The 26,564-nt window shown below is 48.3% G+C and overlaps 4 protein-coding genes across 5 annotated transcripts in view; all 4 read left to right on the forward strand.

Annotated features, from left to right (window-relative positions):
• The first annotated feature begins 698 nt into the window (after positions 1 to 698).
• Positions 699 to 5,252, forward strand: LOC149335335 (uncharacterized). The gene is made up of 2 exons (XM_089553787.1): positions 699 to 860; positions 3,043 to 5,252. The coding sequence occupies exon 2, from the start codon at positions 3,366 to 3,368 to the stop codon at positions 4,869 to 4,871; it is 1,506 nt and encodes a 501-aa protein (XP_089409913.1). The 5' UTR covers positions 699 to 860; positions 3,043 to 3,365; the 3' UTR covers positions 4,872 to 5,252.
• Positions 5,253 to 6,930: 1,678 nt separating this feature from the next.
• Positions 6,931 to 12,301, forward strand: LOC149335336 (uncharacterized). Its single transcript, XM_089552020.1, has 2 exons — positions 6,931 to 7,195; positions 9,527 to 12,301. The coding sequence occupies exon 2, from the start codon at positions 9,598 to 9,600 to the stop codon at positions 11,065 to 11,067; it is 1,470 nt and encodes a 489-aa protein (XP_089408146.1). The 5' UTR covers positions 6,931 to 7,195; positions 9,527 to 9,597; the 3' UTR covers positions 11,068 to 12,301.
• Positions 12,302 to 14,692: 2,391 nt separating this feature from the next.
• The window catches only part of LOC149335337 (uncharacterized), a 40,078-nt gene continuing 28,206 nt past the window's right edge, over positions 14,693 to 26,564 (forward strand). Inside the window, exons 1-2 of one of the 2 annotated variants that reach the window (XM_089552021.1) lie at positions 14,693 to 14,921; positions 17,727 to 19,616. In XM_089552021.1, coding sequence (XP_089408147.1) covers positions 18,047 to 19,522 — 1,476 coding nt within the window. In that variant the 5' untranslated portion in view covers positions 14,693 to 14,921; positions 17,727 to 18,046 and the 3' untranslated portion in view covers positions 19,523 to 19,616. Of the gene's footprint in view, positions 14,922 to 17,726; positions 19,617 to 26,564 lie in introns of those variants that run through there. The other variant, XR_016284053.1, reaches the window with a different exon arrangement.
• On the forward strand, positions 20,102 to 26,159 carry LOC149335338 (uncharacterized). Its single transcript, XM_089552022.1, has 2 exons — positions 20,102 to 23,135; positions 24,290 to 26,159. The coding sequence occupies exon 2, from the start codon at positions 24,585 to 24,587 to the stop codon at positions 26,052 to 26,054; it is 1,470 nt and encodes a 489-aa protein (XP_089408148.1). The 5' UTR covers positions 20,102 to 23,135; positions 24,290 to 24,584; the 3' UTR covers positions 26,055 to 26,159.

A 26,564-nucleotide genomic window follows, 5' to 3' on the forward strand; every position in this document is an offset into this window, starting at 1 on the left:
AAACACACACGACCACAAAGTACAAGAGACGAGACACAAGCGCCGTGATCGCGCATACGCACGCAAAACGTATCAATAAACAGCGAGAACTACCGCAAAAGGTATCATTGCAGGCGACACAGTCGATATGCACCGTGGCCTAGTCGAAACAAGCGCCTGCATCGCGCAAAACATCGCATGAAGAACCGCGGTCCTTCTAGTCCTTATAAAAATGGCCGCGCGAGCTTCCCGCGACCATACACCTCTCTGTCGTCTGCTAGCTGCCCGAGAGCTGCCAGCACAAAATCGTCCTGGCGAGTCTGGCCGCCGGCTGGCAGCCCGAAACCGCCCAGCCAGAGAAAAACGAACACGTTCCGGGCAGCCACCGGAAGTGGGCGGAGCAACCCGAGAAAATCGAGCGCGCTCGGGCAGCCCGCAAGCAACCCGCGGGCTGCCAGAGGCGGATAATCGAAGAAGCCCACTGTGTCGCCGAGGCATGACTTGCTGGGCACCTGACTGGCGTTTCTGGCAGGCAGCATGAAGAATATGAGGAAAACATGCAGAGCGTCGCCTTACAAAGGAAAAGAGAACATAAAGTGCACTTCCGCTGTCTGTTGCAGAGCGCCAGCCAAACAGTACTCTGCATGCCCACTGCTCGGCGGAGCCGCGGACAGGCGCGAAGGCTAGCCGACGTGGGGGAGGGGAGGAAATACGATAGAAGAGGTCCTTATCGGCCGGATCCGCCGTATCCGTCGGATTCACCGCGCTGTTGAGACGGCTGTCTCTCAGAGAATAGAGAAGGCATTGGGACGGTTCGCAACTTCGAACCGGGCCGGAGTTTCAGCGGGCCTGGTCACCGCCCTGAGCTAACGATACCTTGAGTAAGTACACGGTCTTACGCTTTTAGTACGCTTCTAGAAGAAAGCTTCATTCCTGCGACTAGATGACTGTATTACGATATAGCCACATCTGATGCGTTTTTTTTTCTTCCGCGTCGTGTGTTGTAGCAGGTGCCCCATCTTTTTACCTCTTCGTTCATCGCTGACGGATGCCAGTGATTATAGTTTTTCCCTTAACAGAAACCTTGTCCACATCGCGGTACTCTCATAAATACATTGGACTAACAGCTCTTCCGCTTGAAGTCGCACACCCATCCGGCCTTGCCCTGCAAACTGGTAGTTGTCTTGGCTAGCATCCCCAGACAGGCGGTGGTCGCGGGTTCTAAGACCATACCAGGATGATTTTTTCTTTCACTCCGAATTTTGTGAGAAAGTTGCATAGCATTCTTTGTAACTGTATCGATGCGCTCATGTGCATGCTATGAATAATCACTTCCTTAGCAGATATCGGCTCTGCATTAAAATATTCTCCTATAAACATCGAATCATTAATTGGTTTGGTTTGGTTTATGGGGTTTAACGTCCCAAAGCGACTAAGGCTATGAGAGACGCCGTAGTGGAGGGCTCCGGAAATTTCGACCACCTGGGGTTCATTAACGTGCACTGACATCGCACAGTACATGGGCCTCTAGAATTTCTCCTCCAAAGAAATTCTACCGCCGCGGCCGGGATCGAACCCGCGTCTTTCGGGTCAGCAGCCGAGCACTATAACCACTGAGCCACCGCGGCGGCGAATCATTAATTCGTAACTTCGTATGAGTGCAGGTTGAATTGTCGCACAGAGGCAAAGCGGCTGGTGAAAGCTTACTCTATTGTTGCTTTGTCTTGTGACGCAGCAACACAGCGACATATGTCACAGATACTCGCTCTACCACAAAACCTGCATGTTGTTGCTTTTCATGTTTACATCGGAACAAAACAAAACCTCTTTATGGAGTTTCTGAATGAAGTTAGCATGTAACTTGCTGAGGAACCAATTTTAGCTCCCGTTATCGGCAAACTCAGGCGAGCAGCATTGTCTGGGTACAGAGGCGAAACCTAGAGCGAACACAGAGCAAACGTTCCGAAACTTTCCGTCCAAAAGGTTATGAGCTTGGTGCTCGCGGCAGCAACCGCAGCACCGGAAGCGGAAGCGCGAAACCAGGGCAAAGATCGATAGTACTATGTGCGTACTATGCAGATAGTACTATGTGCGTGTTACGATTCCATCCCCTCATCGTTCGGAGTTCGCAACGCCAGCCCGGCGAGGAAGGGACTCGAAGTTCAAGGTGTGCCTCAGCTTGGGGCAGAACAAGGAACAGACGTGGAGCGGCTATGCAAACGAAAAGTGAGGGCAGCGGAAAGGGGGCGTTCCGTTGCAGCGGGTGCTAATGCTTTGTTTGGCAGAAACGACACCTAGAAACAAGGCTCAGTTTTACTGGGTACACAGTGAGCTATGGAAAAGAAAATGATAGGTCTAACGCTAAGAGACCTGAAGACAGCAGAGTGGGTCTGAGAACAAAAGCGAGTTAAAGGCATCCCAGTCGAGATCAAGAAGAAACGGGCATGTAAAGGTCATGTAATGCGAAGGCAAGGTATCCGATGGCCGTTAAGGATAGCGGAGTGAATTCCAGGAGAAGGCAAGTGTAGCAGGTGGTCACAGGAAGTCACGTGGACGGATGAGATTAGGAAGTTTGCGGGGATAAGGTGGCCGCAGCTTTCACAGGACATGGTTAAATGAAGGGATATGAGAGAGGCCTTTGTAATGTAGCGTACGCAGTTAGTTTGATGATGGCGGTGACAGTAAGTCTTACAGGCCTATGTCGTTTACTTATGAGCGCTTGGTGGTAAGCGCGTGCGTATCTGGCTCGTCCTGCCCTTCAGGGAAGCCGGCCACAGAACTGCTTTCTTGGGAGGTGGAGCGTGGCACGATATTCACGAGGCACATTTCGATAATGTGGTTAGCAGCATCTGTAACCCATCTGAGACAGTTCTACGCCAGTATACTGTAAAGCATTTAATGCCTTCGTCTACTCTCCAAGACCAGAGAAACTGAAATATATTCCCGAAAGCGTTACGAGAGAATTTAAGGGATTGCTGCGACCTGGATGCGTGATAAAGAATCTAATCACCCTGACTTTTGTGTTGATTGTTGATTTTTACGAGTCTTCCTTTTTTTTCTCAGGTTGGATTGGGACATTGCTAGAGCACGCACACAGGCATCCTCAATGGTTGAGTGAACCCACCGCGTCGCTCAGATCACAGCGAACGTGAAATATTTTCCTCATCGCATCGAGCCCTGCAGTAGCCACAAAATATTCCCAAGTACAGTTTTACCAACCTACTACCCAAGGTGAAGCGTTTGGTCTCGCTAAAGGATGCTGAAGTAAATAAGTTAAGTTCAACAGGAATTCAAGGTACCATCGTTTGCTTCCAGGGACATCTGAGATTCAGCGTTCGAAGGGTTCATACTGATTGTCACAACACGGACGACGCTACTGTATTATCATGTCCGAAGAAAACATAGATTGCGTTCTCCGAGAAGTCGAGATTGAAAAGCTCTTCAACGAAGGCCTCAAGCTCGACAGTCGAGAGGTCTGTCTCTATTGCCAGGCCGATGGACGTGTCGCTGACCCCATCTGCCGGGAGGGCACTGTGCTCGAATATAATAAAGACGTGAGCACGGAAGAGGCATGCATGCTGCGGCACATACTGTGCGCCAAGGCACCCGTGAAAGCGATAACAATAAGTTCCATCTCACTAAGTGCGCTCAGGGCTGCCTTTGATAATGCGGAAGGCTGGGAGTGTCTGGAAGAACTGAAAATTCTGGACATCGACTGCGAAGGCGAAGATTTTAACTTAGACCTCTCTGTGTTGAAGAATCTAAAAACCCTACATTTGGAGTCTGAAACCATGCCCAGTACCTTCGCTAAGGCGATTGTAAACTACCTCAAGGAGAACAAGTCCCTCCATAAACTGACTCTGAGGTACTCCTGTAACGGCGACGAGGCAGCAACAGCGATCGCTGAAGTGTTGGCGGTGAACGACACGCTGAAATGGCTCACACTGATGCCGGATGAAGTGCCGCTGACTGCAAATACTCTAGTGGCCTTTGCGAAAACGCTTACTATCAACTCGACCCTGGAACTAGTGGATCTTTCCCAAGGATGTTCCATGGAAGAGGAGCAGGTGTCTCTCTTGTTCGAGCAAGACATCTACTCAGACGTGTTCAAGAGGATTCTGATCCCGTGGAAGCAAGAATTTCTACCGCAGCTTACAAAGCTCGTTCGCGAGGACATACACTACTCACAGGTATCCGTCTCCATCACCACCTCTGTGGATAAAGACATTCTGAAGGAATTCTTCGAAGCCGTTGGTTCGAGCACGACACTGCGAGCGCTTCACTTCTACGATAGCTCTGGATGCTTCGACGAACACGCGGATGATGTCATCGGCCTCTTCAAGCGAACTACTGCTCTAAAGGAGGTCCATATACTGAAAGACCCCCTAAACTGTACAGAGGAAGGATATGGCCGCGAGCAGCAGCTGGTCCGGATCCTCGACGCCCTGAAAGAGAACCGCTGCGTGACGACATTCATCATGCAAGCTTCACTGAGTAAACCTGAGACTGCGATGTCGCTGTCCGAGCTGCTTGCTGTGAATGACACTCTAAGCGAAGTGGCCATCTTAGATACGTCGGAAATTGGTGATATGTACGGAATTATATTGGAGGGGCTTAGACAGAATTACACTTTGACAAGACTCACGCTCACTGTGAACCCGTTCGAGGATGAACAAAGTGTCGCCGAAATGAGGAAGCTAGTGAAAAGGAATGGTCGTCTGTTGGACCAAGCTGTCAAGTTTGTGACTGGTGACTGCACGGAACCTGAAGCCGCTGATGCCCTAAAGAAGCTACGAGCTAGTGTTGCTTTGGTGGACGCGCTTCAAGTTCTTACCGGGAAGTCCACCGAGGCTGTGCTTCACGACATAGAGGCTGCACTGTCTACAGGCTAAAGAACGCCGAATGTAAACTGCAGCTTGTGTATTCCGTTACTGGTGCATAATTATGGGCACATAAGAAAAAAAAAGAGCATATCCAAGCCAATGGCAAGTCGGTGAGTGTAAATGACATCGATGAGTAACTTTAATAAGGGAATTATTGCAGTGATATCAAAAGTGATACCTGACGTCATGTGTACCATGGCTAGCTGAGAGTATAGCCTATAGCACTGCGCTGGAAGAGCCGTGATACCTCCTGCAGTGTTGCTTTCAGGAGCTCAGGCCTGGGTACAATACCGCGTTAATGTGAGTGCTGTACTGTTTTAATGATAGTGCTAGTACTTTTGCTGCATTTTCTGCCTCAGTGTTGTTCTGCTGACTCTGTATAAACGGTGTTTTGGAAGCTGCTTGTGGTTTCTTGCTTGTCTGGCAACGCCGTATGTCTCGCGCACCCCTTTAACAAGGACAGCAATCTCATACTGAAAATCCTTCCGGTTCAACAAAGTCGACTTTCGCTTATTGCCGTGCTCATTGGTCTACGGAATGGACCGCATCGCCAATACTTTTCACATAGCCTCTTTTGGAGCAGCAGCCGACTGAAGAAAACAGATGACGTTATTTCAGCCTTCTGAGCTCATCCTTTGCCGTCACCACGTTGCCTACACTCGTCTCTGATCTCATGAGAGGCCCTACATTACAACAACACTTTCGTTTGAGCTAGTCGGCTACATCGAGACATTAAGTGGATGCGAGAAAGGACCTGTTTCATATTTACAAATGTTGCTCGGATGTCACAGATTCCTAGTACAACAGCTTCGTTGGTCGGAAAAGGTGACAAAGCTTTTGCCTTCCGATAACATTAGCAAGAATCGGTGCCCAACCGTTGAGATCAGCTTAATTGGAAATCGGAAGCCTTCCACTGAGAGAAAAACGTGTTTATTCCGTAGTGTTTAATATTGACGTTTTGTCCCTGCGTATTCACTTTGCGCATATTGATTATGGACATCTCGTGCCCCTACGCTTAGAAGACAAATACTATCTGGCCAGGTTTTAAACCATGAATCTATAATCAGGAATTTGGTGACGGTCAAATATGAGGCTGAAAACTTTTCTTCCTAAAAACGCTTCATTTTCAAAGAAAGTATTACCTTGCAGAACATACTGCCTTGTATTTCCCAGGATATTATTTCCCAGGGCATTAACCGGCATTCTAACCCGCAGGAACTTTCTTTTGCATGTAATTATGGGAAACAAAATATTTTTTCTCACACAAAAATTTATACCTGATTTGTAGCCCATCACCTGCCGTTGGAGTTTGTATTCCCCGGCAAAAAATTGTCAAATGACCCAGTGTTACTCCCTGTGTTTGGAAGTGCATGGTGTCATTATTAAAGCACAAGGCTTGTTCGGCTGCTAATTGACTATGTTGCCAATTTTGCTGGCAGGTACAGTGCGGTCTTGCTTGCTTTAGTGGACCATAAATAAAAGTTTCGGGCGACCAACGTAGGCTCCCCAGGAAGCTGTCATGACTTGCACTTGTTTCAGAGCTCACACCTGCCGAAAATCATTGCGGGATCTAAATTTAGGCAGCCAAGCCTTACAGTCGGTGGTATTGATGTGCCGCCACTGGTCCTGCGCGACCAAGCGTTTCCCTTGACGCCAAACTTCGTAAAGCTCATTGCTAACCCAAACACCCAAGCAGAGAAGACCTTCGGTTACGAGCTTTCGGAATCAAGAAGGGTTGTTGAGAACGCCTTTGGAAGGTTGAAAGCGTGTTTCAGGTTTCTCATGAAGCGCATAGCATGTGACATCAAGAACGTGCCCATTATTGTGTGTGCATGCTGTGTTTTGAATTACATTTGCGAACACTTCAACGACTGCATACCGCAGCTACCTCAATACCCCATCGTATATACGAAACGTAGTACTTTTCACTTAAGGGTAAACTGCACTGTCGCATCCTTGCACGTTCACTGCGAGAGAAACTCTTTCGCACCTCCTCAGCAAATAACAAATTTCACATCGGATACGACTACAGCGCTTATAATGCTGCAGCGGCATGCTGCGGCGCTAGCCGAATCGGCTGGCCGAACAACCGTTCAACATCACTCTGCTTAGTTGTATCTACAGAGCATGCCAAATTGTAACGTTATCGGCCCTCTCCCGCCCGCCTTTCACGGCTAGCGAACTCTGCACTCGTGCGGAATACCGATAACTCGATAGATTTCTTGACAGCGTCGCTTGCCTTCAGGCGAGCTCATCGAACAGTTTTCCACTTCGGAGCGAGGTGAAGACTTTTCGGGGATCGTCATTACCACCTTGGGCACCCGAGAAGTGGCGTAAGTAACGTGTTCAAGTTACTGCGCGCAATTTTCGGGTTACTTTAACACACCCGCTCAATGACTGCAGTGTGAGCAGGCGCCGCACGACACGTTTTCCTTCGCGTCGTCTGCTCCTGTAGCGATGCGCTTTTCCGTTTGCATTTCCGTTCATCGCTGTTTCTGTGCCTGCGTGTGTTGGCGCTTGTTGTACTAATAATAGGAGTGTGTTGAGCCTTATTTCGGGTAGTGAGACGACGCCTCCTCCTCGAAAGTGCTCCCGCGTTTCTCCGTGGGGGTTTAGGCGCTGTCCTCATCTCGTGTGCGTAGGTGTGTCGACCCTAGCAGATATAGTAGCGCTCTCCGCCCGGTCGAGGTGAATTTTTTTCTCGCGTCAGCTTACCGCCGCGTTTTGGGTAGCGCTACCATAGGTCTCATCGCGTGCTGCATCCGCGCGCGCCAATTCAATTTCGCGCAAGCTCTAAGCTAGGACCATTGTGCGTTTAGAGTACTTCGCGTTAATTTCTGCCTGAAATGGGTTAGGTCAAAACCACGGAGCGGCGAGCTGCGGCCTGGTTTTCGGTATCGCGACACCCCGAAGGCAAAAGATCCCAAACTAACTGGCATCATCCGTGCCGCTCTGCTAATCAGCTGATTGGCTGCGTAACGATGCAGCAGCAAACTCCGGGCCGCTTCCCGCCAATCCACCCTAGGTAGTGCACAAAAGGAGCAGGTAACATGCACGCAGTTGAGTGACATGTACTCTTTATTTAGGCTCTGCGCTCTATTCCGCCGCTTTGTGCTTGTTTAAAACACCTAAAGAACAAGAATGACTTACAACGTTGCGTGGTGGATTCAGTTGTTTAAGAGCAATAATCTTAATATTGTTAACGACCAGTTCCGAAGTGCCATTTACAACGTTGTGTCGAAGTGTAGGTTTACAGGTAATACTACTCGGTGCTTTGACCGGGTATTTCATCGCTTTTACTTCAAAACCTTATCTTTAATTATGGTTAATACTGTGCACTGAAATATCTGTTGAGTGTATATAAACATGCGTGTGTGTGTGCGCGCCCGCGCGTGCGAGAGAGTGGCATATGAATTGCACGGTAAACAGGTATTCGTTGCAAATCTGCCCTACCATGCACATTGCAGGTTCCTCAATTTATTAATCCCTAAGTGTCCCTTTAGGGATATTGCGACATGAGGGGGGAAGGGGTGCTCTAGGATTCAGCAGCCATACATACATATGAACGGGTAAATATGATAGGAGAGTAAAAAGTAAAATAAACAAGACTGAAAAAGAAAACCAAATTGCAGTAGTCAAGGACATAATGCGGCAAAAACATACAACAGTGCAAGGACTACATTGAAGCAAGCTGATAGGACTGTACACATGGTAGCTGGGGCAGGATACAGAGAAAAATAGCTATTGTTCGTTGAAATGAGCGGTTAGTAGCTGCCTGAATCTGGAAGGATTAGTCTCAATAACAATTAATGTGTTCGGGGAGGTTTTTTCTAGTCCTTTTTGCACCAGGAAAAAATTATTTGCTAAATGCATTGGAGGAGCCGTGCAAACGTTGTACGCCAAGGGAAATAAATAATCATCGAGATGATCGTACCAGAACGCGTAGAAGGTTGTCCCGAAGTGCTGAAAAGTTAAAGTATAATTTGTGAAAGAGGCAAAAAGTTGTAACTTTCCGGCGATGCGCTAATGATCTGAGGCCGACAGATGACAAGTTCTGGATGACTTCAAGTGAGTCAATCAAGTGGGCCTAGTGAGGGTTCCATATAGCTGAGGCGTAGTCTATAGTTTGGCGCGAATGTATATTTCATGTGCTAGTTTCACACGACTTAAATAACTAATTTTTGGCACGTACTTGTGTTTCGTATGCTAGTTTCGCAGAACTAAAACAATTAATTGAATTTCGCACAGCTAAATCAAGTGGCTCTATTGTTTAGTTGTAGCGACTGACTGAACAAAGAACGCGGCCAGAGTGTGCGCCAGGATTGGGCTAAGAGAACAAATGGACCGTTACTATCACTAGTACTAATAATACTTTCAACAGCGTCAATAAGTCTGTAGTATATAAGAGCTCCTTCAAAGGTAAAGCTGAAGTGGCGTCACGAATGAGCTCCAAATTTGATCACTAGGCTAAACATCACTGGGAGGTAATGAATGCTCACGGACAGTGTATTTGCTAGTGTTTTCAGGGGTAAGCTTTTCATGCTTGGTTCACAGAGGAGGTTGATGGTATGCACTCATCTGCTCAATGCAAGGTGCGCTATTTTCTGTGAAGGAGCTTACTGGTTTCTCAACTTTTGATATGTTTCTTTTTCTTCGGTTCGCAGGTTGAATTCAGGCTCGCAGCACAGACGCATCATCAAGTGACGAGGAAACACACCGCCTTGCTGTTGCAAGCATGTCTGAAGAAACGGGCAAAGATTTTCAGCCGCAGGAAGCGGACATTGAACAGTTCTTTAACCAAGGGTTTAACGCCATCAAGGAATTCAATCCTGACGCTGATCCGAGCTACCGAGGGGGCGTCATGCTCGAATACACAAAGAAGCTGTCATTGGAAGAAGCTCGCATACTTCCGTGTATGCTCAGCACGAAGACATCCGTGAAGAAGCTCAGCATATGGGACATCTCGTTGGACGCTCTCAGGGTCGCCTTTGACAAACTGCAGGAGTGGGGATCTCTGGAAGAACTGCAGATCCTGCACATTGACTGCGAGGACGAAGAAGAGTTTGACATCGACCTCTCGGGAGCATTCAAAAAGCTGCGAATCCTGGACTTGCGGTGTGAGAAGATCAGCGGCATTTTCGCTCTGAACATCGCAAACTACCTGAGGGACAACAAGTCTCTGCAGGAGCTCAGTCTTTGGGAGTCGTGCGGCGGTGACGAAGGCGCGTCGGCCATCGCTGACGCGTTGACGGCGAACGACACGCTGAAGAAGCTCACACTCTCACCGGGGATACAGGCACTGACTGAAAAGACCCTGGTTGCCTTTGCGAAGACCCTGACGACCAACTCGACCCTGGAGCTTGTGGACCTTTTCGACAGCTGCTCCATGGAGAAGGAGCAGGTGTCTTCCTTGTTCGAGCAAGACATCTACGCCGACGTGTTCAAGAGGATTCGGATTTTGTGGAAGCAAGATTTTCTGCCGGAGCTCATAAAGCATCTTCGAGAGGACAGGCATTGCTCCGAGCTCTCCGTCGACATCACGGCCTCCGCGGATAAAGACCTCCTGCAGGAGTTCTTCGACGCCGTGGCTTCAAACACGACGCTGCGTATGCTTCACTTCTACCCGAGCGACAAGTGCTTCGACGAACTCGCGGATGGCATCGCTTCTGTCGTCAAGGGAACCACTACGCTAAAGGAAGTGCAGAACCTCATGCATGTAAAGAAGGGCGCCGAAGAACAGTTGGTCAGGGTGCTCGACGCTCTGAAAGAGAACAACTCAGTGACGAACTTTACCATGTACGTCGAATTGCTGACGCCTGAGATAGCAGAGTCTTTGTCTGAGCTCCTGGCTACCAATAACGCACTCAGGGATTTGGCCATCTGCGAATATTATGGAATTACTGATGAGATTGTGGAAACCATACTCGGGGGACTGAGGAAAAACCACACTTTGACAGGTATAATGGTTTCTTGGGACCCTGACGACGATGTCGAAGGTATCGCTGAGATGGAACAGCTGCTGAAGAGGAACACTCGCCTCCTGGACCAGGCTGTCAAGTTTGTGAGGGGTGAATGCAAAGATAAAGAAGCTCTAGATGCCGCAAAGAAACTACGATCCACTCCTAGTTTGCTGCACAGGCTGAAAGAGCTCACGGGGAAGACGACGGAGGCTGTGCTTTCCGACATAGAGTCGGCGCTAGGTTGAGTGTCTGCATCAACTCTTTGTGCTAGATGCGCCAGGTTTGCTCAATTTCAGCGTGGTTTGAGGCACCTCCAAATGACCCTTTGCGTGTGTTTGCATGACTGCTGTGGCGCTGTTGGAAGGTGTAGTTATGCTTTTTACCTTGACGCATTGCAGTTGAAACACTTCAAATACTCGTAACAGCCGCAGTAGCAGCGAGGGCAAAGCGTGTCCACTGTAGAAGTTCTATTTATTAACAGTGTTTTCAGAAGCACATATAAATGGTTGTAGCGAGCCACCTACGTCGACGACGTAGCGCGCAACTATTCAAAAGCAGGGGTATGTTGATATCCGCTGGTATTTTTACATCGCCTGGGTCTCTTTCAGTGATGGTCGAAGGCCCAACAAAATTCGGCGCGTTTGAAGAGAGAATTATGCGACACGAGTGCAGTTTTACATCATGCCGCGCTTCTGAAAGAAAAAAAAAACATATCGGACGCATGGGCATGCGTTCCGGTTCCAACGCCGGTTCCAGTGCAGGGCATGTGTCCACATGCCCGGCACTGGAACCGGTTTCGTATAAAAGCCTTCGCCGGTCTCTCTGGCGGCGCATCTTAGTTTTGCGCTGGCCGATCACGAATGAGTGTTGCTGATTTCGCTGCTTCTGTACCGCATCCAGCTTAAACCAACTAGCCGATTTCGCAGTAAGATATTTCAATTTCTATCAGAGTACCGCAGAAATGACCTTACTTAAGAAGAATAAGCAGTACTTGTTTTTGAAATCAACGAGTATTGATTTGTTTACTAACGATTATGGCTGGCCTTCAAGCTGGTCCGTTGAATCGCAAGCCTTTTAGAAAGGATGTCTATTTTTAGCCAGCTGACTACAGGGCAAGACATGGACTGTAGGATGAGGTCGGAAAGGTCATCTCCGGCACCACTAATGTCGTTGTTAACTTGTTAACTTATTATAAAATCATCTGTCTTTGAAGAGATTACAGCGGCGTCATTGTTGTTGTTTATTTATTTATTTATCTGTCAAGTATGGAACGAGCGATAATTGTACAACTGTCGAAGATTCATTGTACAAAACGATTGACTGCAACTTACAGTCGGGCTGACAAAGCTGCGTAGAGCTCCTGTATTCGTTATTTTACGGCAAGTGTCAGAACTTGTGTGTGCGTGTTCCTAGGCATCCCGTGCTTTGCAGACACCCATGAATAAAAAAAATATAGCATTTCTGTGCACCGCCCTGGTTTCCAATGGTGCTGGTTTCCTTCGTCAAAGTTGAAAGCTCGCCTCTTGAAGCAATGAAATTTGCTTCGGGGTGCTTCCCACATCGCAATATGCATCTCCACTGCGGGTAAAATAACTTCATCAAGAACATTTCCAACAACACTGACGCATGTTATTTAGGATAGGTTTGTAAACTACAAAAACAAGGCAACAATGTCATGAATTTTTTTAATGCGACATCATTAGGGTTGTCGTTGCACCAAAACCTCGCCGACGTACGTCCCAGGCGAAATGTTTTCATTGGTCGAGGCCGTGATGACATCGCAGTTGTCACGTGACCACAAAGGGCCAATCACAGCGCGCCGCCATAGTTGAAAATGCTGGGAGGCTGCGAGAGTATCATCGCTACCGAAGAAGGCAAGAGCAGCGGGGGGCATCACAAGCCTTGTCTACATGAAGCTGACAGCGGTGGGCCGTGTCAGGGGACCGAAATGAGCAAGGGCAGCCCAACCAATCAGAGGTGTTGGCCCAACTCGACGAGTCCAGTCGACTCCCCGACCCGACTCGGCAGCGTTTGCATGAATCCAGTGACCTGTTTTCAACGCGACAACTCGATTTTACACGGCTCTGTAGCGTTCATGTGAACATCGCTACAGTGTCAGGTGTCCGGATGACGTAGTAAAAAAACGACACAATTCATGGCCGTGAGCGGAATTCGAATCAGCGGTGGCGCGAACAGTTCAGCTTCGCTGGCCACTGTATTTTGCCAGTGCCTCAGCAGAACGTCCCGTTTGTTGAACTGCCAGTTTCTCGCGTTGTTCTTTGGATGCCGACGTCTTCAACTTCCTACCGTGCACAAGTCACTCCAGAATCAGGAACGTGGGCACTTGCACGAGCAAGCCCTGATTCGAAGGCATAGCTGCTTTGGACAATACACACTGCGCTATCGCATTTCACTCTTAAGGTGGCTTAGGGGACCCCATAATCCTTGTTTTCTTTCTTTAAACACCTGTTCGTAAGGAGTGTGCCAATACACCAGGAGTCTCGGAGGCAGAACTTGTACTGCACCAGAGATCTTCTACACTTTTCGCGCCGCACGCTAGGGGCTGTCGTCGCGTCCACCGCTGTGCAGCAATTTCATGGAGTTGAGAACGACCGCTGAATGGTCGAGACAACAATTAAGAGCACGGGTTTAAAGACAGCCCCGGACACATCTGGAGCACGGATTAACAGGCCAGGTGAGGAGATGCTGAGGTAGTTTGCAGGAAACACCCAGATAGCAGATGGCTGTGCGTAGCGCTGCATCTGCCTCATTCCTCATTTTTGCTAAAGTACTTTTAACGTGGATTCATTGCCCAGGACTTGCTATTTTATGGCAGGCAAATGGAACCTTAAGAAAGAGACCCAAACTGGTCGATAATGTTGAAACCATCCTGCGGGGACAAAGACGGGAGCGGGCACCCTATGTGTACTAAGATCCGTTATTGTAAATTTATTAGAACTGCATAGCATGACCAGCACGCACGCACGCACGCACGCACGCACGCACGCACGCACACACACACACACACACACACACACACACACACACACACACACACACACTGAACCCAAGTCATTTTATTATTATTTCTTCATTCGCTAGCCATAGCCATATAAAATTTCGTAACTATGTGACCTCCATAAAAACCTATTTTTCGCAAGGTTCCCATCTTTTCGAATAAAGGCTGATCAATATTTAGTAAAAGACCAGTCGTTCATAATATTATGACATAATTTGTTCTCGCAACTGTTTTTATTTATTTTATTTATTTACAGAATACTGCAGGCCCTTCTGGGCCCTAGCAGGAGGGGCAATACAGTGCAAAATGAATATACAAAATAAAGCACTGAAAGAAAATTCTTGAGCTTAATTTGGTCCTCTGCAGATTTTTTCGATATGTAAGGACCGCGGTCGTCTGCGAAAAGCTTTAGCTAACATATTTGTTCATGGCATGTAGTATATCTTTAACATAAGTGGTGAGTAGCATCGGCCCCAGGACTGAACCCTGTGACACCCCTGATGTGACCCGGGGACATACACCACACGTGTGTCTATTTGTGTATGATGTAAACTCCGTGTATCTATATATGTACACATATATATTTCAATGGGACCTGAGTGTTTTAAATAGAATGTAAAGGTAGGGCTTAAAAAAATATGAGGCAAAATTAAATTGCTTTCGCGAGATTAATATCTCTATGGTTGCGCGCGAAAGGAATTTCTAAAAACGCAAATAATTGTGCATCGCTGCCGACTCTTGCGCCAGGGTTTTGTAATGCGGAATACTGCGGCGTAAATTGAGATGTCTTTTAAGGTACCTCTGCTTTTTAACTGTAAATTGTCTTCATATACAGAGTAAACATTTCACGTTCATGTTGTCGGCGCATGTGGTCAGCAGCTTGGAACTTTATCGGCTACGTTTCCGGCGCCTTACACCTCTCGCGAGCAATCGGCAGTCGTGGGCGGTACTGATAGCTCTTTCGATTGCACCCGAGCCGTCAGTGCCGTGGAGGCGGGTCTGCTGTACGGCTCGTGACTTCGATGCGAAATCAAGTTGTTTCAGCAGCATCATAACGACTTCTAGCGAACGTGAAGTGCCGTAAGTAGCACGCTCGACTTACTGCTCGCTTTTATGACATTATTTCATTCGCGCAGCTCGATGGGTGGAGTTCGGCTGCGCAAGACACGATTTCTTCCGCGTCGTCTGCCCCTATAGCGGTGTACGTTGCGCGTTCATTCGTTCATCGCAGTTTCTGACGTTGCTTGCTATAACACCTATTTCATTAGTACTAGGAGGCAACGTTGGGTCTGTTTGATGGTGGACACACACCTATTACTCGAAGTGTGTATTCCCACATTTCTCCGTGGTGGTTCTGACGCTGCCTTCTACTTGTGGCTGCGCAGCGTTTAGTGCAGCTCTCCGCCCGCTCGATCCAGCCGCGTTGCTTTACGCCTCACCCGACCGCGGCGTTTCATACGGCGCTGTCGTAGAAGGTGATCCCAACCGCCGCCGAGCTGTGCGCGCCAAGTTCAACGCTGTATAAGCCGCTTGTTGAATGCACGCCGCAGTGCAAGTGCTCAGCATTCGTGTAAAAACATCTGCGTTCAGAGAACTGTTTCATTGCCAGAAGAATTGGCGCTTATCTCAAAGGTTGTGGCGTCACGTTACGGGTTGAACCTTCCCTTATTAGCCGACGGGCTATTACCTGCGAAATAGAGAAAAAGGAAATGAAATATGTGCACGCTAGCAGCAGAAAGACTAGTTTAGTGAACAGTGATGCCAACGAAGGCTAAAGAAATTTTTTCGGATAAGTGGGCTGCTTCTGACGTTCGACAGGGCTAAATGAATATTGGCAGGATTCCAAGCAGGGGTGAGCACAAAGAACAGTAAAGGCATTATATGGTTGCTTGGTTGGTTTATGGGGTTTAACGTCCCAAAGCGACTCAGGCTATGCAAGACGCCGCAATGAAGGGCTCCGGAAATTTAGACCTCCTTGGGCTCTTTAACGTGCACTGACACCGCACAGTACACGGGCCTCTAGAATTTCGACTCCATCGAAACTAAACTGCCGCGGCCGGGATCGAACCCGCGTCTTTGAGGTCAGCAGCTGAGCACCATAACCACTGAGCCAACGCGGTGGCCAAAGGCATTATATCAAGACATCAACAGGTACAATAAAAACGAAACACAAAACTTATTTCTTACGCGGATTTCCTACAAATTAGGAACACTGGAACTTTCGTTAATTGTTTCCCCTTTTATTTATGGTTCTCGGTGAAGACGAAAATCGAACAGTAACTCCGAGACAATCTACAGCCAGACCTTTCTCGAGTACTATGCAATCTACAGCATAATGTTTTGTTCCGTCGTATACGGAAGACCAAGCACATATCTACGTTCAAAGGACATGCTGCATTTCTTGCAGCAACCCGAAATTTCTGCGGGCTTTTTCTTGAGCTTAATTTGGCCCTCTGCAGATTTTTTCGATATGTAAGGACCGCGGTCGTCTGCGAAAAGCTTTAGCTAACATATTTGTTCATGGCATGTAGTATATCTTTAACATAAGTGGTGAGTAGCATCGGCCTCAGGACTGAACCCTGTGACACCCCTGATGTGACCCGGGGACATACACCACACGTGTGTCTATTTGTGTATGATGTAAACTCTGTGTAACTATATATGTGTACATATATATGGAGTTGGTCAAAAGTTATCAGACTGCCCGACTGTATAACAAAAGTGAGAGAAGATAGAGCCTGCCGGGGCAACCGGCAGTGTGAATAAACATGTCATTGCGTAACCAAATTGTTTCAGTGCGAGAGAACTCCGCAATTACGCATGCAGCAGTTCTTTCTTGTCGTCGTGCGTGGCGACAAGCGCTGTGAAGTAAGCCGCTGATGCACTCGTGTTGGGCAAATGGCTATGTAAATAAAGATGGCATGTGTCTACCTTAAGAATGACGCCTTACGATGGCATCGCTGCCTTTGTGATGTTTTACTTAAGCACGACATGTCATACGCGCTGTTCATGCTAATGCTTCTTTAGCTCTTTTGATTGATTGCGTCAGTTGTTGACTTGCGATTAGGCGCTTCCCCTCTGTGCAGGGAGGGGCCGCTGCGGTGGCTCAGTGGTTATGACGCTCGGCTGCTGACCCGAAGGACGCGGGTTCGATTCCGGCTGCACTGGGCGAATTTCGATGATGGCCAAACTCTAGAGGCCCTTGTACTGTGCGATGTCAGTGCACGTTAAAGAACCCCAGGCGGTCCAAAATTTCTGGAGCGCGTCACTATGGCGTCCCTGATAGCCTGAGTCGCTTTGGGACGTCAAACCGCCATTAGCCGAACGAACGAACAAATTGAACACTGCAGTGAAACCCGATTCTGACCACCATTTTCCTAAAACTTTTCTTTCGAAGCATATGGATCGTTGTGTGTTCTATCACAAAATCCCCTTTTGAAGCGCCATAGCTCTAAATGACAAGCTGCCATGATTTCGCGATGTCCGCTTCCGGGTCTGCTTCATAGTCGGATACAACTCAAGAACTAAGCGGAAGATGCCTGTCAAGAAAGGACTTTCAGCCAATGGCGTCGACCGATTTTCACGACGTCCTGCTTAATCCCCCGAGACCTGCTGGCGTGACATCTCAGCGGGTGGGAGATGCAAGGGTATTTAGCTACGGTTTATTTACGGAAACAAATGAGCCTTTAACTACCCAGTGAGCGGAAAAATATGTAAGGAGATGGTGCATCTAAGAGTATGCGTGTACAAGAGAAAACCTGTTACGAAATAACGACAGAAAGTTATGATACCTCCCTGTGCTCCGTAATACGTGAGCACAGTGTTAAATGACTGCACTGTTTTGTTTTGCATAATGGTGTATACCTTTATTTCTTTTATTCGCAGGGAGATTAGAGCCGCTGATTTAGCACGCACACACAACTTCAACGGATCGAGAACAGCATCGGCTTGCTTAAATAGGAGGGTCTGTCAAGAGGTATCGGAGCCCCATTTCGAGGGCTCCAGTAAACACTGAGCGTAACAACTTCACGAGTCGAGTCCGGTAAACCCGGTCTTGAGGTTGAACCTTCGCCAGGAAGAGAAGTCAAAGCAACATTTTCAACGAATTCGAGGCAGCACAGGTTGCACCAACGCCCTGTGGCACATTATACTGAGTATCACGACAGGAACTTTACTGCGTCTTTGAGCCCAGTGCTGCTGCAAGCATGTCCGAAGAACCGAGCAAAGATTGTAAGCTACAAGAAGTGCCTGTTGAGCAGTTATTCAACGAGGGGCTTCACTCTATGAAGAAATACAATCCTGACGCTGATCCGAGTTACCGAGGAGGCGTTGCCCTAGAATACCAACGAAAGATCTCATTGGAAGAGGCTGGCTTACTCCCACTCATCCTCAGCAAAGAGGCGTCCGTGAAGAAGATTTGCATATGGGAGATGTCACTGAGCGCTCTCAGGGCTGCCTTTGACAAACTGCAGGACTTCGGGTCTCTGGAAGAACTACAAATTCTTAACATCGACTGCGATGTCGAAGACTTTGACATTGACCTCTCCGGAGCATTCAAGAAGCTGAGAATCGTGGACTTGCGGTGCGAAAAGATGAGCAGTAGCTTCGCTCTCAACATCGCAAACTACCTGCGCGAGAGCAACTCCCTCGAGGAGTTTAGTCTGTGGTACTCCTGTGGTGGGGACGAAGGAGCCGCAGTGATGGCAGAAGCTTTGAAGGTAAACAACACGCTCAAGAAATTCACACTGGCCCAACAGACGCTGACGTCACAGACCTTGATCGCCTTCGCGAAAGCACTTGTAGTCAACACGACGTTAGAAATGGTGGATCTCTTCGATACATGTCCCGTAGACAAGGAGCAGGTGCCGTTCTTGTTCGAGGAAGAACTCTACGCCGACGTGTTCAAGAGGATCCGGATCTTGTGGAAGCAAGAAGTTCTGCCGGAGCTGATAAGGCTTATCAGGGAAGACAGGCACTGTTCTGAACTTTCCGTCAGCGTGACCTCGTCGGTGGACAAGGATCTTCTGCGGGAATTCTTCGACGCCGTGGCTTCAAACACAACTTTGCGCTTGCTTCACTTCTATCCGAGCGACAATTGCTTCGACGAACTTGCAGATGGTATCGCTTCCGTCATTAAGCGGACGGCGACGCTGAAGGAAATTCAAAACCTCATGCATGTTCCAATGGGGAGCGAGCAACAACTGGTCCGGATGCTCGACGCTCTTAAAGTAAACCGTTCCGTGGCGAACTTTACCACGTATGTGGAATTGCTGACGCCTGAAATAACAACGTCTCTGTCCGAACTGCTTGCTGTGAATGATGCTCTGAGAGACGTGGCGGTCTGTGAATACTGGGGGATCCTACCAGAGCAAGTTGAAGCCATCCTCGGAGGGCTGAGAAGGAACTACACTCTAACAGGCATCATGGTTTCCTGGGATGGGAATAGCGATGTTGAAGAAGGCATGGACGAGATAGAAAAGCTGTTGAAAAGGAACGCTCGTCTTCTGGACCAGGCTGTCAAGTTCGTGACTGGCGACTGCAACGACGCCGAAGCCGCAGATGCGGCCAACAAACTGCGGTCCAGTGCTAGTTTGGTCAACAGGCTGAAAGAGATCACCGGGAAGACAGCGGAAGCTGTGCTTTGTGACTTGGAGGCAGCTCTTGCTAGGCTGTCTGTATGAAGAGCTGTTTCTGTTAAAAGGGGCCATTACAAGGTGATTAAACGTAATGCAGTCCTGTGGTCCAGTAAATAAATAAAGAGGACGGGATTACGTTTCCAATCTTTAGTGCATTGAACGTGCTGTTTATCTCAAAAAACGCGAGGGAAATTTTGACCGGGAAAATCCTCCCACCGACAACGACCGCGGTAATGAAATGCAGGCGTGACTTCACGAGGGCACACAGTATGCGCCGTCGTCTGCAATTCGCACTACGCGGTGAACCTCCTGTACTGTCACATGCAATCCCGTGACTTATTAAGAACATGCTGCTGCTCAAAAGTGATAACAGTAAAGCACGTTTTCTTAGAGGTGGTGACACGAGGTAGATGCGACGCCGAAGGTCGATGGGCTGGTAACCCGATTCCGTTGCTGACGCCCTGGTCTGTCGCACTAGACGGGCGTCGCCAGCACCGCCAACGACCGCGTAGAATGCAAGGGTGGAAGAGCGGGCTAGTTGGTAGTTCATCTTGAGGAAAAACACAGCGCACCGTGTCTTAGGAGTGCGCTGTGTTTTTCCTCAAGACCGCGTAGAATCCGCATTATGTTATAGGTTTTCAGACCAGCGACATCGACGAAATCTGTCTTCGGACGGTCGCCCGATCTATCTGGCAGATCGGGGGTCGAGCTAATATTTCAATCGCGATGATTGGTTTTGTTTATTGGGGTTTAACGTCCCAAAGCGACTCAGGCTATGAGAGACGCCGTAGTGAAGGGCTCCGGAAATTTTGACCGCCTGGGGTTCTTTAACGTGCACTGACATCGCACAGCACACGGGCCTCTAGAATTTCGCTTCCATCGAAATTCAGCCGCCGCGGTCGGGATCGAACCCGCGTCTTTCGGGTCAGCAGCCAAGCGGCGTGACCACTGAGCCACCGCGGCGATGTTCATGCGCGATGAGACAACGATCTCAATAACTGCGCTTGGCTCTAACACACCCATATTAGAAGAAAAAAAGAAAGCGAAACGAGACGCTAGATTTCATGCGTTACCACTTTAACACTCACGAGCGATTAACTATTCCTTTCCGCGACGAGGAGGCCTAACCAGTCCGCAAGATTGAAGTGCACGATTTCGAGAATTGTGGTGAGCATATTCACACGTTTTAGCGAATACAAATGGCCATCGTGTTTGATTTTGATGATACTGACTTCAAATCCACGATTTCTTACATCGCAAGGCGTGCGTACAATAAGCGGGAAGTGCCGGTGTGACCCAGTATGTTGAGAAATGTGGGCGAGAAGCCATTGACATCGGTGTTATGCGCCTATTAAAAAAGTCTGCGTTACGATCTCCGTCGGCGTTCGTTAAAACCTTTTCCTTATACGAGTTAATGGCTGTGAGTGGTGTTGTGAAGCGCGCCTTCATTCCGCTACGGCGTCCCTCATAACCTGAGTAGCTTTGGGACGTTAAACCCGCATAAACCTAAACCATTTGCGAACATCGGCAGATCACTGGCGATACTTTTTAAATGTCCTATAGGGGAACTGGAGCTGCAATGTATCTTGGCTTGTGGGAACTCAGACGACAGCAAGTCACACGACGATAGATAGAGCAGATGACGATAAGCATAATTTATCAAGAATTGGAGGCTGTGCCAGTTATAAAGCCGCTGATGCCGCGTAGAATTCGCGATTTAGTGCCAGTTTAGTGCATAGGATAGATTGACGCGCTTGGAATACAGCGAGAAGATTGGTTTTTGAGGGAAGAAAAATGGCGCAGTACCTGCCTTTTTTTTTCAGCATCTGTCTCACATCTCTGTGGACAGCTAAACCGCGCCGTAAGGGAAGGGATGAAGCACAGAGTGAGAGAAGAAAGAAAGAAATTGGTGCTGTAGTGGAGGGCTCCGGAATAATTTCGACCACCTGGGGATCTTTAACGGGCACTGACATCGCACAGCACACGGGCGCTTTGTGCGTTTCGCCTCCGGAATATAGCCAGTAGCTGTGGTTTCCAGCGCTGAAGCAGCGCTGGCTAAGCTCTCTGCATAAACAATTACTTATGCTCGATACTATTTTCTTATTAAGGTGTCGCTTCGAGTACAATTTCATGCCGATGCCCTTTCACGCGATTTAAAGACATGAATAAGCGTAATTAACTGGCGTAGATTACTTCACATATGGGCAGTATACGAACGGCAGTATACGGCAGTATTACCTATATAGGCAGTGGCTTTTTTGGGAAAGAGCATGATGATGACTTCCTGTAGTTTTAAGCTCGTTGTGAAGTTATCTGGGCAATGATTGAAACGTGTCAACGAAGTTTCGCATAATCGTAACTAGCAAACCGCGTAAAACATATGCGTCCATTTTTAATAAAGTCAATTTTTCCTCTGAGTGAATGGGTTTACGGGGCTTAACGTCCCAAAGCGACTCAGGCTATGACAGATGCCGTATTGGAAGACTCCGGGAATTTCAACCACGTCACTTTCTTTAACGTGCACTGACATCGCACAGAACACGGGGCTCAAGCATTTCGCCTTCGTCGAATACGACTACCGCAGCCGGGAACGAACACGCGTCTTTCGGTCAGCAGCCGAGCGCCGTAACCACTGAGCCACCACGGCAGCACTTCTCTCTAAATTGAGTTTGTACTACTAATAGTTAGTATTCTAGATCTATTCTTTTGTGTCACTGCGCACGTGGTTGTCGTGCCAAGAGAATGTGGCAAATGAATCGTTTACATTTGCTGATGGGGGCCTGGAGTACCCCACCACTTGGGAGGACTGGTGACCCTGCTACGCTGTGAGGACCCCGTCCGGTAGAGGACCGCTACCGACGTCATGGATGACATGAACCTGGACGTTTGAGTGTAGTGGGTCCGTGCGGGGGCCCAGATTTCTCTGTTTGAATAAAAAAGTTTTTACTACTCCTATTAAATCTGTAAATGTCGGCTGAAAAGCTCAGTGTCATCCGCAAATTAGTCAAACTGCTTTTACTACTGTGCTAAAATAATTCTTACATTCGTTAACCTTGGGAAACGCTGGAAGCTATGGGCGCTCAGTGACATCCTATGCTTTACGGAGTTCTCATTTGCAAGGATTAGTGTTAAATCTATATGGATCGAGTTTCGTGCTTCACTATCAGTGCTCAGCAATTTCGTTAAATGAGCAGCTGCAAAGCAATTTGTTTCTTTCAAACACGCTGCCACCTGTAAAAATAGAAGAAGCGTGCTGGATTGCAGCGTTTGCACAAATAGAATACCTCCGTGGACGCTCATCAAAAACTGCGTAAAAACCCGTGATAATTTTGCATCGGAAACGACGCGAGCGCCGCGAGTGTGGTGGCGACACACTACGACGTAAATTGAAGTGTGTCTGACTCTACTACTTGCTCATAAGTATGCCTAAGCTGGGCGTTATCGGCGGCGTTCGGCAGTTTTATCGGCTCCGATTTCGACGCCTTTCACCGCTGGCGAGCAATCTGAGCGTGTGGGTGGTCCCGATAGGTTGATCGGTTGGCCGAGTTGGCCGCTAGCATTCAGTGCCGTTGAGGAGGGCGCATTCTACGGCTGCAAACTTCGAAGCGAACTGTCACTTCAGTCGGCGTCGAAACCACTTGGACGATCAAGAAGTCGCGTAAGTAGTACCTCAGGCTTACAGCATGCTTGTAGTAGCTTGTAAACAGATTGTTTCATCCTTTCACCTAGGTGAGCAAGGTATGCGTGCCGAATGACGCGATTCCTTCTCCGTCGTCTGCTCGTATAGCACATGCTTTCGCCTTTCGTTCGTTACTTTTATTTTTCCTTTTTGACAGCTTTTGTTGACATGTGTTTCATCAATAATAGAAGAGAGGAGAGTGTGGAGCCTGGTTTCTGGCAGATAAATGTTTTTTTCTTCATCACGTATATATGCTCCCGCATTTCTGCGTGTTACTTTAGGCGTTGCCCTCCTCTTGCGTAATCTCTACTTCACTTCTAGTGCTGCTGTTCGACCGTTCGAGGTCTGTAGATTTCAGCGCAAAACTCCACCGCTACGGTAACATGTGGCGCTGCCATAGTGCTCCCTCCTTTCACGCGCCAAAATTAAAGTTGTGAAAGCTACTGGCACGAATTAGTGCGAAGTCGGAATATTCAGCGTTAGCTTTTGCTGGGCACACTGTCGTGTTCCTGGAAGAGCTTTTTAGGAAGACTACCTCACCCTTGGTCTGACTTTATTTTTTTGTATCATATAACACACAGCTCGTTTAAAGAACACCAATTAATATGAGGTTCTTTCCTGGGTTGGGTCTTGTAACCAGAAGTGTTCGTTTGGCGCATAAATTTGCACTTACATGTACTGCATGATTTGGAAAAAAAATATACAAAACAGGTACGATTTCATTAACAGAAACACGTGACTTGCAGAAGAGGCAATAACAAACGTCTCCCAGCGCTTTGAATGCATGTTTTTAATCTATTACTACCTTAATTAATTATCAGTAAACGCTGCTCGTTATTATAGACATTTCAGCAGGGCCTCCGCCCTGTTCACCGTAGTTTGAACTATGTGTTTTAACGTGACTTTCTGGTTCACGTGACAATCGTGAAGTGGACATGGAGGACTTTCGTGACTTTGTAAATTTGGGAAAAAGTGGTACAAAGCGGGCATCTTGTTCTCGATATCTTCGAGTGCTTGCTTTTTTCCACAGCCGATATGCAGCTTCCATGTGCCCTATGCAACGCGTATAGTGTTTAATAACTCCAACGTTTATTTTTAAGTATTCGTGTTTGCGTTTATTTCTTTACTTGCAGGTTGCATCCAGTCGCTGTTACAGCCGATACGCCTTTTCAGGCAATGAGTGTTCTCGTCCTGTGATTTCGAGCCGTCCAGTAACACCAACGATAATTTCACAATCAAACTCTTTATACATCATCCTGTGGCGAAACGTTTGTGGAGAAGGAAGGGCGAAGGAGATAAGCTTCATATTGCACGGATCCGTTGCTATAGCACCGCTTGGATCAAGAACACGCCTTTCCAAACTGTCCTTCGTACTGGTGTCACGGAGCAAAGGGAAGCATCCCCTCAAGTACACTAAGGTTTTTAAACATGTGCGAAGAACTGAGCAGAGATTGTACGCCGCACGATGAGGACGTCGAGAAGTTGTTCAAAAAAGGGCTCAGTGCCATGAAGGAATTCAATCCTGACGTTGATATGAGCTACGGAGGAGGCGTCATGCTAGAATACCCAGACGCGCTGTCATTGGAAGGAGCTCGGATACTTCCGCGCATGCTACGCTCTAAGGAGTCCGTGAAGAAGCTCAGCTTAACCGGAATCTCTCTGAACGCTGTGAGGGCCGCCTTCGATAAGCTGGAAGACTGGGGTTCTCTGGAAGTGCTGGAACTCCTGTTCGTCGACTGTAATGGTGAAGATTTCGACGTAGACCTGTCTGGGGCTTTCAGAAAGCTCCGAGCCCTTGACCTGCGGTGTGAAAACATCCGCGGTGCCTTCGCTCAGAAAATTGCAGACTATCTCAGAGAGAACAAGTCCCTACGGGAGCTGAGTCTCTGGGAGTCCTGCGGTGGCGACGAAGGCGCCTCAGCGATCGCCGATGCACTGACAATGAACGACACGTTGAAGAGGTTCAAAGTAGTGGGGGAGGAGCTGACCTCTAAGACTTTGGTGGCTTTTGTGAAGACACTGACAGTGAACTCGACGCTGGAGCTTGTGGATCTTTTCGACACAATTTCCATAGGAAAGGAGCAAGTGTCGCTACTGCAGGACACGCCTGCGGGGGTCCTTAAGAGGCTGTACATCCTTTGGACTCAGGAACTGCTGCCGCTGGTCACGCGGCTTCTTCGTGAAGATAGTCACTGTTCTGAAGTTTCCGTCAGCGTCACCCCGTCGGTGGACAAGGATCTTCTGCGGGAATTCTTCGACGCCGTGGCTTCAAACACAACTTTGCGCTTGCTTCACTTCTATCCGAGCGACAATTGCTTCGACGAACTTGCAGATGGTATCGCTTCCGTCATTAAGCGGACGGCGACGCTGAAGGAAATTCAAAACCTCATGCATGTTCCAATGGGGAGCGAGCAACAACTGGTCCGGATGCTCGACGCTCTTAAAGTAAACCGTTCCGTGGCGAACTTTACCACGTATGTGGAATTGCTGACGCCTGAAATAACAACGTCTCTGTCCGAACTGCTTGCTGTGAATGATGCTCTGAGAGACGTGGCGGTCTGTGAATACTGGGGGATCCTACCAGAGCAAGTTGAAGCCATCCTCGGAGGGCTGAGAAGGAACTACACTCTAACAGGCATCATGGTTTCCTGGGATGGGAATAGCGATGTTGAAGAAGGTATGGACGAGATGAAAAAGCTGTTGAAAAGGAACGCTCGTCTTCTGGACCAGGCTGTCAAGTTCGTGACTGGCGACTGCAACGACGCCGAAGCCGCAGATGCGGCCAACAAACTGCGGTCCAGTGCTAGTTTGGTGAACAGGCTGAAAGAGATCACCGGGAAGACAGCGGAAGCTGTGCTTTGTGACTTGGAGGCAGCTCTTGCTAGGCTGTCTGTATGAAGAGCTGTTTCTGTTAAAAGGGGCCATTACAAGGTGATTAAACATAATGCAGTCCTGTGGTCCAGTAAATAAATAAAGAGGACGGGATTACGTTTCCAATCTTTAGTGCATTGAACGTGCTGTTTATCTCAAAAAACGCGAGGGAAATTTTGACCGGGAAAATCCTCCCACCGACAACGACCGCGGTAATGAAATGCAGGCGTGGCGTCACGAGGGCGCACAGTATGCGCCGTCGTCTGCAATTCGCACTACGCGGTGAACCTCCTGTCCTGTCACATGCAGTCTCGTAAGAACATGCTGCTGCTCAAAAGTGATAACAGTAAAGTACGTTTGCTTAGAGGTGGTGACACGAGGTAGATGCGACGCCGAAGGTCGATGGGCTGGTAACCCGATTCCGTTGCTGACGCCCTGGTCTGTCGCACTAGACGGGCGTCGCCAGCACCGCCAACGACCGCGTAGAATGCAAGGGTGGAAGAGCGGGCTAGTTGGTAGTTCATCTTGAGGAAAAAC

Source organism: Amblyomma mixtum, chromosome 7 (assembly GCF_055824585.1).
Source record: "Amblyomma mixtum isolate Tamu chromosome 7, ASM5582458v1, whole genome shotgun sequence".
Lineage (NCBI taxonomy): Eukaryota > Metazoa > Arthropoda > Arachnida > Ixodida > Ixodidae > Amblyomma > Amblyomma mixtum.

What these genes read in the sequence shown, in the direction of transcription:
- LOC149335335 (XM_089553787.1), top strand. Translation starts at nt 3,366, where the DNA reads ATGTCCGAAGAAAACATAGATTGCGTTCTCCGAGAAGTCGAGATTGAA.
- LOC149335336 (XM_089552020.1), top strand. Translation starts at nt 9,598, where the DNA reads ATGTCTGAAGAAACGGGCAAAGATTTTCAGCCGCAGGAAGCGGACATT.
- LOC149335338 (XM_089552022.1), top strand. Translation starts at nt 24,585, where the DNA reads ATGTGCGAAGAACTGAGCAGAGATTGTACGCCGCACGATGAGGACGTC.